This window comes from Tauraco erythrolophus, chromosome 2 (assembly GCF_009769465.1).
Source record: "Tauraco erythrolophus isolate bTauEry1 chromosome 2, bTauEry1.pri, whole genome shotgun sequence".
Taxonomy (NCBI): Eukaryota; Metazoa; Chordata; class Aves; order Musophagiformes; family Musophagidae; genus Tauraco; species Tauraco erythrolophus.
The window spans coordinates 65,233,315-65,248,118 of record NC_141466.1 but is presented as its reverse complement, the minus strand read 5'-3'; the positions used below and the strand labels follow the sequence as shown (position 1 = coordinate 65,248,118).

Here is a 14,804-nt window from a genome sequence, read left to right as displayed (position 1 = left end):
AAAGCCTCTTGTTTTAGGAGAACGGAGATCACCGAAGACCAGTTGTACAAATGGAGACACCGAGGCACAGAGGGTCCAGAACACTCAGGAGGAAATCAATAGCAAAGCTTTGGAAAATCTTTTCATTCCGATGTAGGCACCAGACATATCAACGTGTCCTCTAATCTTTCCTTTTTTCTCCCTGTCCAGTAAATGTATGTCTGTACAAGTGATTGGATTTTTCTCTACCACTGTGTCTGCAAAGAAATTCATGGAAGCAGGGTAAATTTTTCATCTCTAAAAACTAAACCACTACCCTGCTGAAGATGTCCTGGATACTTCAGAGTAGCGCTATGCATCTAAACTGAGGCAACTGAATCCTGCCATTAGTTGACAGATCCTAGAGAGTCATTCAGCCCTCCCCCGAGCAGATGCTCAAATCTCAATGGATTTGCTCATATACAGACATCTAAGATACCCTAGAGTCATCCACACACAGATGGCAGGTATGAGAAGGGATGTAGGGGAACCTCTTGCCCTTCTAGGGCAACATCTAGAAACCAGGTGAGCAGCCCAGGTCATCTCATGACACATTTATATAGGAGTAACTGAATCCTGCCCAAGATGCTTACATGCTGAGTCTGGTTCTTAACTAGTTAATCTAAAATCCCCTTACAATCAATGAAAACGAAGGGCACCACCAGGATATAATCTCATATATATTTCATAATCATACATCTCATCGTAAAGAGGACTGTTGAATTAGGTGGCTCCAGGTTCCTGCTAGGTCTTTGAGAGTTTTCTACAACTCTGCATTAAAGTCCAATTAATGTGTCTGGACTGCAGCTGCACAGAGCTGGTAGGATCTGAAACTGGGTCCTCTAAGCCATCCTCTCTCTCATGTCCAGTGCCTGGTTAGTGACAACCCACCTGCCCCTCACTGTCCATACATTCATGGCATCTCACAAAGATTAATTTTTAAATTACACTTGCAGTGGGGGCTTCCATGTGCGTATGCTATATCAGCCAGGGAAGGCTCAGATGGACACCACTTTTGCTGGGAGGGTTTTGGACATCCCTTGTAAACCACGCTGTGCAATAACAGTGTCTTTTAGGAGGCAGAGTAAGGTGTAACTCCTCTTATGTGAGATGTAAGAAGAATATTTATTTTTTTTATATATTGGACTTGTCCAAAGAACAGATGCAATCAAACAAGTTTTTAAGTGAATACTCGTCTGAATACGCTGTACTCCAGCAAAGAGCATCACAAAACCACAGAACTGGTTTTGTCATCTGCAAGATTGTACAAGCACAGACATGGAACACAGAAAATGACTTTATAGTTATGCAGGAGGGAAAAAACAAACAAATACAATTTCACAAGGGCCATGTGTTGCTACACTTATACAGTTCCCTGCTCTGCCATTCATTCCAGGATCATACTAAAAGGTATCTCCTTTCCTCCTTGCTAGCTTTGAAGACCTTGTCTATGCCTAATCAGCTCACCTAGTACTGGTTTTCTTTTTCCCATCCTTTCTTAGCTGTTCCCAGTCACTCAAGGTGTTTCCCTGTGACTTTACACTAAAGTTGAGCAAAATGATTTCAGCTAGCAGTAAATTTGCCCAACAACATAGTTTAAGCATAGGAGAGGTTATTCATAATGCCAGGTTGACTTTAGCAAATAGTTTAATAAAATAAATAAAATGAGAAGGGAGATTACAGAAATGTCCAAATATTTCCTTTTGCTATTTTTGAAACACTCTTTTAGCTTTCAATTTCAAAATGACATCTTTGTTTGAAAAGTGCGTATTTTAAAAATGAATGACTAAACAATGTGAAAACTAAACAAAAGGTGTCACTTGTAGAAGTGAAATGTTTAGATGAATGAAAATGAGTTCAGGATTTTTTTTTCTTGCTTAAAAGAGTCACCAAGATCACAATATTTATTTCACACTAACTCAAAATTCTTTTCCTTGACAATTTTTCAGTAAAGCCTCCAAATTGACAAATGTGTTATTTCCAACCCTTAATTAACTGTGGATTGATTACCCGGGCTGTGGATTAACTTTGCCAGGAGTGTAGACAGAGAAAAGGTAGCTCTTCCCACACCCACTCTAGAGCTGAATCTCTAGGGGCCCGGGGTGGGAATCTCAGGAGTAATGTCATACATCTCCTGTGTGTTGGGAAACACGATGCAAAACCACTGACTAACCCAATACATGCTCACCTGTGCTTTTTCTTTATTCATATACCACCCCTTCCTCCTACTCACCTATCCCTATAGATAGCTAAGATTTGACTTCATTCATATCTCTTGACTTTGCATTTTATGAAAATAGCATCATATTTCAAAGCTCAGTTGAAAACTTCTCTGTACCCTGTGAGGCAAATCTACTGTCTCTGCCCCGTTTTTTTCTTTACCACTGTATTAAACAGGCCTGCAAAGTATTTCTGTGATGAGTTTTGACATGCATGGCCGTGACTGCTATTTCGGGAAACTCAATGTTAGTTTCACAGTTCACTTTAGTCCGTTGCTGGTCACGCCTTGAAGCTTCTCTTTATGACTGTGACACGAATGGGGTTTGGGAACAATATAGAAACCCAGAGAAGGGGAGATAGAAGGGAACAGTTACCATGACACAGTTAGGTTTGGGCCAACATCACAATAGTCATAGCTACCTGCGAGAGCACGACCTATGTTGGAAGGAGAGACATCAGAAAGGAACACACCGTCCCCTATAATATTGGGATCAAACACTCTTGGCCGCAATGGAAAATGTGGCTTCTGAAATCCTTGGTAATTGGTTGGTCTTGGCTGGGTTTCATGCAGAAGCTTCTTGGGAACTGAAAGAGAGGCGTAAGAAGAGCACAGTTGTTAGAATGAGTTATTTCAGCTGGTCAGAATGAGAATTATCACATTATGCTATGGGCTCAGCTGATACTTAATTATACCATGTGCAGACCAAACAGACCCTCGTTCACCGCTATGATGAATGCTCTCCACATGCCAGCACAGAAAGTGATTAAGATACTGCTTATTTACAATTAAGCTTTGAGACTAGACTAAGGAACAGATTCAGATATCTTATTTAGACACCCATCTTAGAAACTAATATGCCTGGTAAGCCAAGCTTTGGCCTCAGCCCTAAGCTTCAGAGTACTCCAGCTCAACACCTCTGCTCCTACTGTGATAGTGGGCTGGGCAGGATACCCCATATCAATGGGGACTCTCGGGTATGCCTGGATCGCTGCCTCTCTCCAGCCATCAAGTTGCTGGCTCAAGACTGGACATCAGAAGTTTCTATCCGCTCTGGATTCACAAAACCAGCCTCTGGAGGAGGCTGTTCATGTGAAATCATAAAGCTTAAATCATCCACCACAGAAGTAAGGAACTCCACCTGTAAGAAACCCTCCTCACCCAGTGAGATACAAAATACACTTTTCCCTATTGAGCTTTAACTAAGCTGGGAAAGGTTAATTAATGGATCCATTCTCCATTCGCACCATCCTGAGAAGGATGATCAGCCACAGCATCAGCAATACGCAGGCGAGGCAGGTTAATATGTGACAGCTGTGTCAGTATATCTATGGTCTCTTCTTTGGACCAAAGCATGCCTTAGTAAGAAGAGTATTTTCTCCTCTTTGATGTTGCAAGGCCAGCTCTTCAGCTCTACATCCAGGTAAAGAAATCAAAGTTGGCGTAGCTACCTCAGCATACACCCACTGGAGGAGAATGCATATGGTAAATTCACTAGCTTGCCCAGTAGGGACGAAGGAGCGCGTCATTGATGGAGCTGAACCAGTTCCCTGCCTCAGCCATGGCCAACACCTGAGGCTACTTCAGAGCAAAGTGCTTTTCCATACAAAGAGAAGAAACACATACACAGGTCGTTCTGCTCAGAAATTAGAGGAATAGAGTGATGAAAGACAAAACCAAAGAAATTAAAATTTCCAGAGGAGAAAGATATATTTTCCCTCTCAGTGGCTGTATACTATTATATACATAAAAGCACCATTTTGTCCCTGCAGACAACCAAGACTTCAGTGTGTTAAAGACACAGCCTGGTGAGAACTAGGCACAAGTTCGTTAGACCCACAGAAATCCCAAGAGAAGGTTTCTGGGATGCTCAGCTCTCCTTTCGCCAAGTCTAACAGCAACTGCCTCTGGTCGTCCCAAGCAGGCTACACCTCCTGGTGCCTCAGTTTCCCCACAGCTCCACTGCTGATCATGCTCTCATCTCCACTCTTCACAGGGGTGTGAAAAAGTATAATTAAAAATGCAAAGCACTTTGAGATCCTTGATACAAACATGAAGGAGGACTTGGAAAGAATGCAACCCTGGAAATTCCTGCCTGCCCCCTGCAGCTAATCGGCTGCCAAGCTGGAGCATGAGATTTAATCACACTCATTGAATTTGCCTGCGTAACTACAAATATTACTGGGGGGGGAAGTGATCCAAACACCTTGCTTACATTGTGTTCGACTTACTGTCTTTGCCGAGGCAAAGAAAACAGTAACTATATTTACTGACTGACCTCCTAGACTAGGCTGCCAAGGTAGCAGCACTGAAGTTCTTGCATTATTAGTAGAGTCATGCTAGGTCAGGAAACAGACATAAAACCCCACAGCTTCTGAATATCAAAGAGTTTGGCTCAGCAGTTTCTAGTGAAACCTGAATTGGCAACTATCCTTCGATGGGAAGGCAGCAAAGAAACACACCCCCTGTTAGGAACAGACAGCAGTAAGGGGGATGTCTGTGCCAGAGAAACATCAGAAAGTTTGTGGAGGAGGTGGGTAGAAGAGAGATCATGCTGCAAACCACACTGTCAGGGAGAATTGCAGCTCTGGGTGCCTAATTTGAGGCACACAAAGGGACTCGATATTCAGAGGGCATAGGGCTCAGCACCCTCCAGAAATAAAGACCCCTTTTTCTGTATCTCAGGCTGAGGACCTGAAAGGCATTTAAAAGACACAAGCCAGTTTTCCCTGACACACAAGCCAGTTTTCCCTGACACACTTTTCATCCAAACTGCATCCTGGTAACCTGTCGATATGCATCCAATGAAGAAAATGAAGCAAAAGGAATACAGAGACAATTTTTTAGCAGATTTTGACTAGTCTTTCATATCTCAGATTAACTCTTCTTCATAAACATCTCCTTTCACCTCCCAGTACTCATGGCCATCTCTGGCGCACAAGACAGGCTGGGTGGACCTGCATCTTCCTTCACAAAGGTGACATCACCAGACACTTAAACATTTGAGCCAAGTGTGGGAAAGAAACACCATCTTTTCCTAAGCACAGGAATTGAGCTATGGCTTTTCCACCTTGGCATCTGTGCCACCACCTCTAGAAATGCTACCTATGGAACTGGGAGAGGAGTCAGAGTAAAGCACAACATTGCTAAATCAGTCAGCAACTGGTCAACAGCATCCCAAGGAAGAGTAGAGATGGAGAAGCATTCAGAGGGAAGCATTCATAGAGAATACTGATTGTCACAGTACCTTAATGGGGTATGGTTGTGCTATTATCCCTTAGGGACGGCTGAGGAAGTAAGATGACTACCAAGTAGGCATTTGGTGCCTAAAAATGCAGGTGGCTGTGAAGAGAGATTCCCAAAAGTGGGCATGTGCTTGACATCTGTGATTAGCATGCACATTGGTACTTAGAAAAATCCTAAGAGGTGTTCGTCTTCACTTCAGCAACTAAACCCCTTCAAAACTCTGGAAGCAAGTGCAACACAGGATGTCTACAGGACATGTAACTTGGACTTTTCCATTTCAAGGGACCATTTTTCTCTGTAGACTCCATAAACATCTTGAGGACATTTTGCCAGGAAAGGGCTATCTTGGCAAAGAGTAAATAGAGTGACAGCACGCAGCAAGTCTGTTCTTTTTCTAGTTTATATGATGATAAACCAATACACAGCCTAGATAGGTTGATTTAGAAAGACAGTAAAATGGAAACGCTCTCTCAAGTGCAAAACATCTCACAATTTCCAGTTAGCTTCTGTGTGGCAGCCAACTCCACAAGAAAGATTAAACATCTGGTTCCTTTGAAATACCCTCCTTAAATTCTCCAGACAGGAGTGCATCTGACACAAAGCATGGCATGAACTGAAGCAAGGTGTCAAGAAAAGTTATTTATGATTAAAACCACCAGAAAAAAAAAAAAAAAAGTACCTGGGATTTTAGTCTTATCTCAGCATTAAATACAGAAATCCTGGCAGGGAAGGGTTGGCACTTGGCCTGCTCCCTTAAATCAAGCACAGAAGTTACAGCAACTCAGTCAGCAGAACAAGTGAGACGTGGACAAGGGGGGAAGAAATAGGGCCTTCAATCAAAGTGTTAACATGCCTGATGACAGTCAGGAGCCCTGCACCTTAAAATGCACATGAGACATGAGCTGCAATCATCTGGAAGAGAGGACATGAGCTGCTCTGTGTACCTATGGAGACCTTCGGTCTCTCAGGGGGTAATAGTCAACACTGAGATGTGAGTATTTATCCAAATGATAAAATTCTCTGATAACAGAGGTTTCACTTTCCAGTCAGCAAGTCATGTTCTGTCACCAACCCCAGTATCCAACCTAAGCATCACTGGATGGACTCCGCGTGAGCTGGGACTCAATCTGGAGAGCAAAGTGTCACCATCACTGTGACACTCCGTGAAGGCACCTTCAGAAGGCAGTTCTAGATTATAAACCCATGAGGGACCTTTTAGATCACCAGGTTTGTTCCTCTGCCATTATGGACTTTCAAGCCTTTATATTATAATCTCTCTGAATCTAATAGAAAAGCAGTCCTGGCTACCAGCTCCCACTGCTCCTCCGTCTGAATCAGCATCACGCTAGCAATAATTTATTCCAGCTCTCAACCCAAGACCTGTATTACCCATTTGCAATGAATTAACGGTACCCATCCCACAACAAAACCTCGCCGTCGCTGCCTGCCAGCTTCCCCGCTGCGAGAACAGGGGCAAAGGAAAATCACGGCTGGAATGTGCCCTCCCTGGCAGAGCAGAACCATCACATTTGGGTACAAGCAAGCAGCAGCACAGTATGAAAAGGCACATGGTGGTGCTGCTGACAGTGTCCTTATTTGTACTTGGTGGAGACTCCTTCTGCTGGGGTTTTTCACACAAGCACTCCCTTGTGTGGCCAGAAAACTGAGGGCTGATGAAAAGAAAAAGTTACTGTGCCTAAAAGCAGCAGAATTCTGAATTACAACACTAAGAGATGGAAGAGGCCGGCTGATACTTCGCCTCTCTTCATCAAGATACTTTGCTGTGTTTTCTACTATTTTGATCTATCTAAAGCCAAGAGTTCGGCCAATTGCCATAAGAGATTATTTTGCAGAGGAATATTGCTCTTTCTGAGGAATTCTTTTCCAATATGCTTCTGAGTGTTTCAATTAAAGTACATATACTATTCCCCTAATCAAAACATTTGACTGCTACAGCCCCCGAATTTTACAGACAGGGAATTGGCTCAGGGACAGAGTTCTCAACATGTTTAAATATCAAAATGATTTGTCCAGTCTCACAAAAGGAGTCTGTGCCAAAGAAAGGAAACAAACTCACACTCCCTATATTTCAGCCTTGCACTCAAACCATCCCATCTCTTTGCTAATTTGATCATTTGGTGTTTCCTGATGCTTGCTCAGTTCTAAACACGCTTAAAGACTTCCACTCCCAGGAAGCAATTATCCCTGACCTCCATCTTGACTGTATATACAGATCAGTCAACTGGAGGGGAGATCAATGAAAGCTCAGTCTTAAAAACATACAGACAGAGGGTTTTTCATTCTCCAGCCCTCTGCTATATATTCACTTGTGCATTTCCAGCCTATAAGGTTTACTTTGAAAGCTCAGTACGATTAAAGCAGATCTGCAGGATCTTCAGCAAATCCTCCTGAGAATGCTTGAAGCAGAGTGCAATTTGAACAAAACATGACTCCCTCACCAATGAAAATTACAACCAAGCCTTTTATCTAGGCAGGTTGGGGCCAGAAACTGTTGATGCTCAACATATTTTTGAAATAATAATTAAAAAAAATCCTACTGTGAGTAAACACCCAATCTAAACTACTTCAGGTTTTTAGAGATGCAGCTCTGCAAGATTTTTGTTTGAGACTTGAAAATGCACAGCATCCAGCCAGAAATGGCATCATTCATGTTTCTGAACTATTAGAAGAAACCATTTCTCTAGCACCTATGCAGGGTATATGGCGCGCTCAGATTGCAGAATTAAAAGTGGTTTATGTGCTGTAAAACCTAAATTCACTAAGCAGTCAGTCAACAATATCTATTAAAATAATGGATTTTGGCTATGTCAGACCACAAAACATCACAATATAATCACAGAGCAAGACGGAAAAATCCCATACATGAGAAGACCTTGCACCTGGTGACAACAGTAATGTCACTGCATAGCTACAAACATGGGAGTGGAAGATGCTAATTTGATTAACAAAAGTAAATTGAGAAACAGTCTGCCTCCTTGAGTTTTTCCCAAGGGTCTCAGACATGGCCAAGGTACAAGTTGAAACCTTTTCCAGCTGCCCATGCCTTGTGCATCGTGTCAGACACCCAAAGCCTACCTTCAATTCCTGCCCTGCCACCAAGCATTCCACCTTCATCTGAGAGGGGAGCTTTTCAGTCAGATATAGGTATAATCACTTGATAGGAGATCATCAGATCCTACAGCTCTTAAATGTCTCCATGAGCAGATAGATGGCTGGGCACCCCCATGTAAAAGGCTGACTGCACTGGACACCAACTCCATGACCTGTCCGCAAAGCCACTTTGTACCTCTAGGCACCCTATATCATGTTTAGAGTAAAAGTATAGTACAGTTTACACAGAAAGTGTAAAGCAACCCCAGGAGACAGCAGGAGATGTGAATGGACTTTTGTGCAACAGAACGTAAGTCTGAAAGGTGGGGTTTGATCAACAGGCTGCCATGTGAAATCTTCGCTCTGCCAATATATGCAGAGCAGAGGCTTAACGAACACAAGTGGTCAGGACCTCATCTTTCCATCTCCTTTAGTCATTTTAAAAAGAGAATTTTTTCACCTAGCATCCATACAGCCTGCAATCCTGAAACTGGATGCAAAACTCGAGAGAAAGAGGGAGTTAGTCAGCCTGCCGCAGGCGTGTTTCCTGGTGCGGTGGTTCCAAACCACCGATAACAAGGAAGTGACTCATGCCAGTTACAGTAAGTCCACTCTTCCAAGCACCACGGCAATCGAGCGAGACTGTCTGGGAAAATAGCCCTGTAGTAACCAGAGCCACCTACACCTCCCCAAGCCCGCAGACCGCACCAGGGCCCTCCTTCCCTGCCCCTCCCTTCAGATGCCGCCTGAAGCAAAAATCTGTCTCTTCTGCTGGTGATTTTTGGGCTGGTGTGAAACGGTACAAGCTGAGGCGCCTGACACAACTCATACAAACTTTCAGAGCGCTCTGCCAAGACTATTCCTCAGGCAGCCCAGATGCTTTGCCCTTTACTGCATCTTCTGACAGCAGCTAACTACAGAAAGATTGTGCAATAAGAATATAAATATAACACAGACAACCTTTTAACTTGTTTGGCCTCCACGGAAACAGAGATGTTCATCTTTTCCTCACACAGCCGCAGAGAAGTGCCTTCAGAAGTGAAAGCGATTCCAGTCCAGAAACAAAGCCCATGCAACAAAAAATAACTCAGTCTCACCGTTCCTCCCAGTGAAATCTCCTGCAGGTACATGGCTCTGTGACGTGAGAGGCTTTAGGAGATGAAGGTACCATGGTGCACCTCCAACTGAGACTCCATGGGGCAGAGACAGGCACAAGCACTGCTCCCAGCCAACCTCTCCCCAACTTGCACAGGGCTGCAGAACACCTTCTCCTATTTCTGCCTGTCCAGAAATGCAATAATCTTATTAAAAGATCCAGTTCACCTAATCTGGGCACTCAACGCGTGCATGCCCCGTAGGTACCTAATGAAAAAGTCCTCCTTAAACAAGCTATGCTCCTAAACTCCCTATATCGTCAGCAGTGAAAGGTGGGTGCCTTCGAAAGCCTCCAGGGCAGATTCTGTCTACTTAAATTTAGGAGCCTAATTAGGGATAATTAGTGAATCATAATGTTACCTTTGGATTTATTCTCCTGAGTGTATCTGAGTTAAAATCTTACAAACAGCTTCACATCTTTTACTCAGATATTTTTCTTCTATCTTGAACTTTTCAGATCAGGATTCGAAGCTACAAACACCTTCATTTCTGTCCAATTATGCATGTGCTTGATCTATCCACAGGCAGTTTTCCTCCTGCTTTCATAGTCATGAAAGTAAGTTGTTCTTCTTTCATCATCTTAAATGTAATAACAGAATACGAAGCATCTATTGCCAGCAACTCATAAATCTCCTGCTTGATGTGGCTTTTGGTCTCCAAAGGGCACAGTGGAAAGCATCGCATGCACCAGTCTGCTCCCTACATGTTCTATTTGGAAAGAAAAATGAATCAAAAGGAAGAAAGCCTTGTAAGAGATATCTGCAGATACAAAGAGTTACTTTCATCTGGTAGATTTCTGCCTGCTCCCAAAGTCAGGAGAGTTCTGCATTTTCACAAGATAACACATCTTTAGGGGGATGAGACTCGTGCTGAGGCTTGTCCAAATTCCAGCATGCTCAGCTATACACTCCCATGGGACCTTCTGCCAGCTGTAGCTGTAGGACCTCTCTAGCAGTCAGGCTGCATCGAATCCTCACCAAGCCCAGAGGAGGCTTTGACAGTAACTTTACACACCTGAGAATCAGTAGTCTATTTTAGGGTATTGAGATGGGTCTAGATCAAACCATCAATGTCACCTGCAGGTGCTACTGCTAGAAGCACAGGTAACTACTATCAGTAAGTCAACTGCAGGAACAGAAATCTGACTCGTATTCACATAAGGAGTGAGTTCGACCCTGCTGAATTAAGCAGCTTTTCCTTTATTTACATGCTGAGCATGACCAGAATCTGACCTTTCAATTATGTAGCCTCAATTCCAGCAATGGGAGCAGGCAGGGGAGAAAAAAACTCTAATAACTACCAGGGTGCCAAGCAAGGACTGACAGCACCTGGGAGAAGCTGCCAGTCTCCCAGACTAGGAAGGCTACAGCAGGAGAGTCTGAGAGCCGATTTGGGGTTTCCTTTTTTTACAGCACACAAGGATATCTGAATCTGAGGCTTGGGCCCTTTATTAGTGAAGAGGAAGACACCATACAGACGATGGCACAAAAAGGAGAATAAGATTAATAAGGAAGTCAGACTCATTCTTCCACTCATAGAATCATTGAATCATAGAATGGTTTTAGTGGGAAGAGACCTTAAAGATCATCTAGTTCCAAGCTCTATTCCCCCTGTTTGGATTGCGTCTATCACATACTTGCACTGGTACTTTGCAAACCAGCCCACTCCTGTATGGATTTCTTAGGCATTACAGAGAATACTAGTTTGTTGGTCTCTTCAGAGAAGAATTTTATTACAGACTGTATTTTTATACAATGCCCTAAGTATATCCACTCCACTTTGGATCAAAGCAGAGTAATGTTAAATTTTAGATTTTTACACAATTCCTATTTTTCCTCATCATCTTCAGTCATTTTAATCAAACATTTAACTCTGCAAGAAAGGCTTTATTATTTTAAATTACTTTCACATTACAGAACTGTTGTCTTTGACTTATTTAGGCTATAGAGCTTGGCAAAAAGTCTTTTGCGCAGTTTATCTATTTCTCAGGAAAATACGTGACACACTATGTGGCTCCCAGGAGGACGCTGACAGAGCAGTAAGCATTGTGTGTTCAAGTGTGGCTGATCCAGAGCCAGGGCATTGCTCATACAAAGAATTGCTCACCAGCAAGGGAGGAGAGTCTCTGTGCTCAGGATGCCAATGCATACCCAAGTGGTTGCAGCCCTGCAAGTTACCAGGAATCAGCTGAGTCACAGCAACTGATTCTGTAAAACTTGGGGCAAAAGATTCTCCCTTAAATTTCAGTGAAAGGTATACAAGCACTGACAGTGAAAGAAGCACTGTTCTTCGTTGTTACATACTCGAAGGCAGCGGCTGGGTGAGTATTATGTGTCACTGTGAGACACTTAAATGATAGCCAGGGCAAGGATATCCAAGATAAAGTAAGGAGAAAGACTCCATAGTAAAGAGCCAGAGGCCCTGAAACACTCTGGAGCTGATGGGAAGCCATGCCAGTCTGCACCACAGACAGGAGAGGGATGGCAGGGAAGCAGGAGTCCAGGCAGCAAAGAAAGGTCCCAGGGAAAGTAAGAACATCCACAACTACACCACACTGCTCAGATATTTGAATAAAGAGGAAGAAGCCTCACGCTTCAGCACCTGAACCAACAATGGGCCTAATATGATCCAACCATTATATTCCAAGAGTTGGGAATACAATTTCTCCTCTGAGACTACTGACCAAGACAGACATTTAGGGGATTTCCTCTGCCCGTCTCTGAAGCAGTGTCATCTATCCTGTAGTCCACAGACCACTGGTGACCTGTAAGGCATCAGAAAAGTGATCCAGAAAAATCTAATTCAAAGAAAAACCAAAACCAGCATATTCCTGGATGTTCCTTCACGGTTTGTCTCAGCGTCTGCTGGCAGGCACAGCCAGGAGATGCCTCCTGTCTGCTCTCTTTGTCTAATTAAAAATATATTTAATTACAGTAGTAAACTATGCTCTGTAAAAAAATATTTTCTTTTTATCTAAGTGCTACTTATCCAAGTGTGTGTGCTAGTTCTTTATCTGTTCATCAGCTTTTCCTTTCAGTAATCAAACAGCAGAGATCTAGACAAGGGGCTAGAATTTTTTTCCAAACAAGATAGCAGTGCCTTGATAACACAAGCTGAGGAATGTCATCAGAAAGCAGCTGGTAACCTCTGCCATTAAAGGCAGCAGCTTTGTCTGGTCACATGGTTGACTTAATGTGGCAATTCCCAGGATCCCATGAGATGCCCAAGATGGAAACTCTACACAAGGAAAGGTCATCAATGGCATTGGAATAAAGACTAGGAGTGAACAAAACTGTGTAAGGTAGCTACAGTGCTACATGCTCTTCAGTTACAAAGTAATATTTACTGAACAAAAACACAATTTAGTTCGAGATCCAGAGCTTGATGCCAGGATCATTGTCTCCTGTTGTTCAGGACTTGGCTTACACGAGAAGCCAGGCTACGCTAGCAATCATGAAATCAGTGATCTATGAACAAAGTGCCAAAACTGCTTTCAATATAAATCCTTCTATTCACATGGTCACAACCTGTGAGACATCCTCTTTCGGGACTGAGACTTCCTGAGCGCAGTGGAAAGTTTGAGGAAAAACTCTATAGATGTTTTTGAATTATGGGAGTATTAAACCTCCCCTGTTTTTTTAAAGAGGTACATTTAACTGGCAGAACCTCTCTAACACACAGCATCAGCCTTAAATTATCTGGCTTGTAGACTGTGAAAAGTTCTTTGCATGGTTTATGGTGGTTTTTTTCTGGTAGAAAAACACGTAGCATGCATCATCTTGCTCCCACATATATCCTGAGGGAGCAGTAAGGGCTGCGAGCTCAAGTGTTACTACAATTGCTACTGCAAGTAACTGCCAGTTTTGTGGAATGGCAAATTACAGTCACTTTCCTGATGCCACATAAAAGCAGGTACACACCATGGAAAACAATGCCAGGGTTTTGTTTTAGCCCGGCAAGGATGTTACCAAGCACCTACCCTGTGCTCTTATGCAACCTGCCCTGTAGCCACTTCCACCAGTGCAGTCTGGGAGCATGGGGAAAAAAGTGTGGGAATACGCAGTTCTGGATGCTTGTGGCAGCTTCCCAGTACTTAATAATGGTATTTTTTAAGAGGACGCAAGGTTTTGAAAGCGGAATGTTTATTTCTATTAGGCTTCATGAAAAGTTCAGCAAAGACAATACTTCATCTACACTAGTCTGCTCTTTTCCACTCTTCGCACGCGTAATTAAGATTCATTGATATGAATATCCCTATCTCAAATGATACCTGGATTCACACCACCTAATTGAAGGCACTTTACTCGGATGGGAGGTGGCTAATGCGTCCCTCCATCGATTATCCAGATAGGCTGACTAATCTCTTGATTAACCGTTTCAGTTAAACACCTGCATTAGTGCAAGTAAGGTTGGCAAGACTGAGCTGCAAGCATGCAAGTTATACATACGTCCATGTAGGACACTGCTGGGCAAAGGCTTATCTCATTTATTTCAATATTAACAGAGCTAAACAATCCTCCATGAAATCCTACCCACCAATTAGCGCAGAAATTATTCCAGGACTGCTTGGGACTCCCTTGAGACCTCTCGAACAGACTAGCAGGCCTCTGACACATCCTAGCTACTCGTAATACTTGATTCACCGGAAAATCTTCACCACATTGCCATGCCAGCGAAGCCCCAGGGCAGTCATTTTGGGAAGGTCAGCAACACTCCCTTTCTAGTGTCTTTGCCAAGCATGGTCCAGTTTCTGCCTGTTTGGATAGCAAGACCTGTGAACTGCCATCTCTCCTACCTCACCTTTCAAAATGATTGAATTCAATCAGTTAAAAAGTGTAAATGCAGACACATCTTAATCTGCCATGTGTTTAAAAGTGTTTCTTATTACATATTCCCTAGGAAACGCAGGTTGACAACTCAGAGCCAAGGAACTCACCTCATGCTGTAGCATCTCTATTTTTAGGCTTCCCTTTTGGGACTCTTAGGAAAAAAATTAATACTTTAACACATACCTTTGCTGCTAGCAACTTGAATCCAGTGCTGATCCTTTATCTGG

General features: G+C 43.1%; 1 protein-coding gene across 1 annotated transcript in view; it reads right to left on the bottom strand.

Annotated features, from left to right (window-relative positions):
• Nucleotides 1–14,804, bottom strand: part of LOC104373370 (protein eva-1 homolog C) — a 231,947-nt gene that overhangs the window by 10,180 nt on the left and 206,963 nt on the right. The window contains exon 6 of the mRNA XM_086623636.1: nt 2,659–2,823. Within this exon, the coding sequence (XP_086479762.1) occupies nt 2,659–2,823 (165 nt within the window). The remainder of the gene's footprint in view (nt 1–2,658; nt 2,824–14,804) is intronic.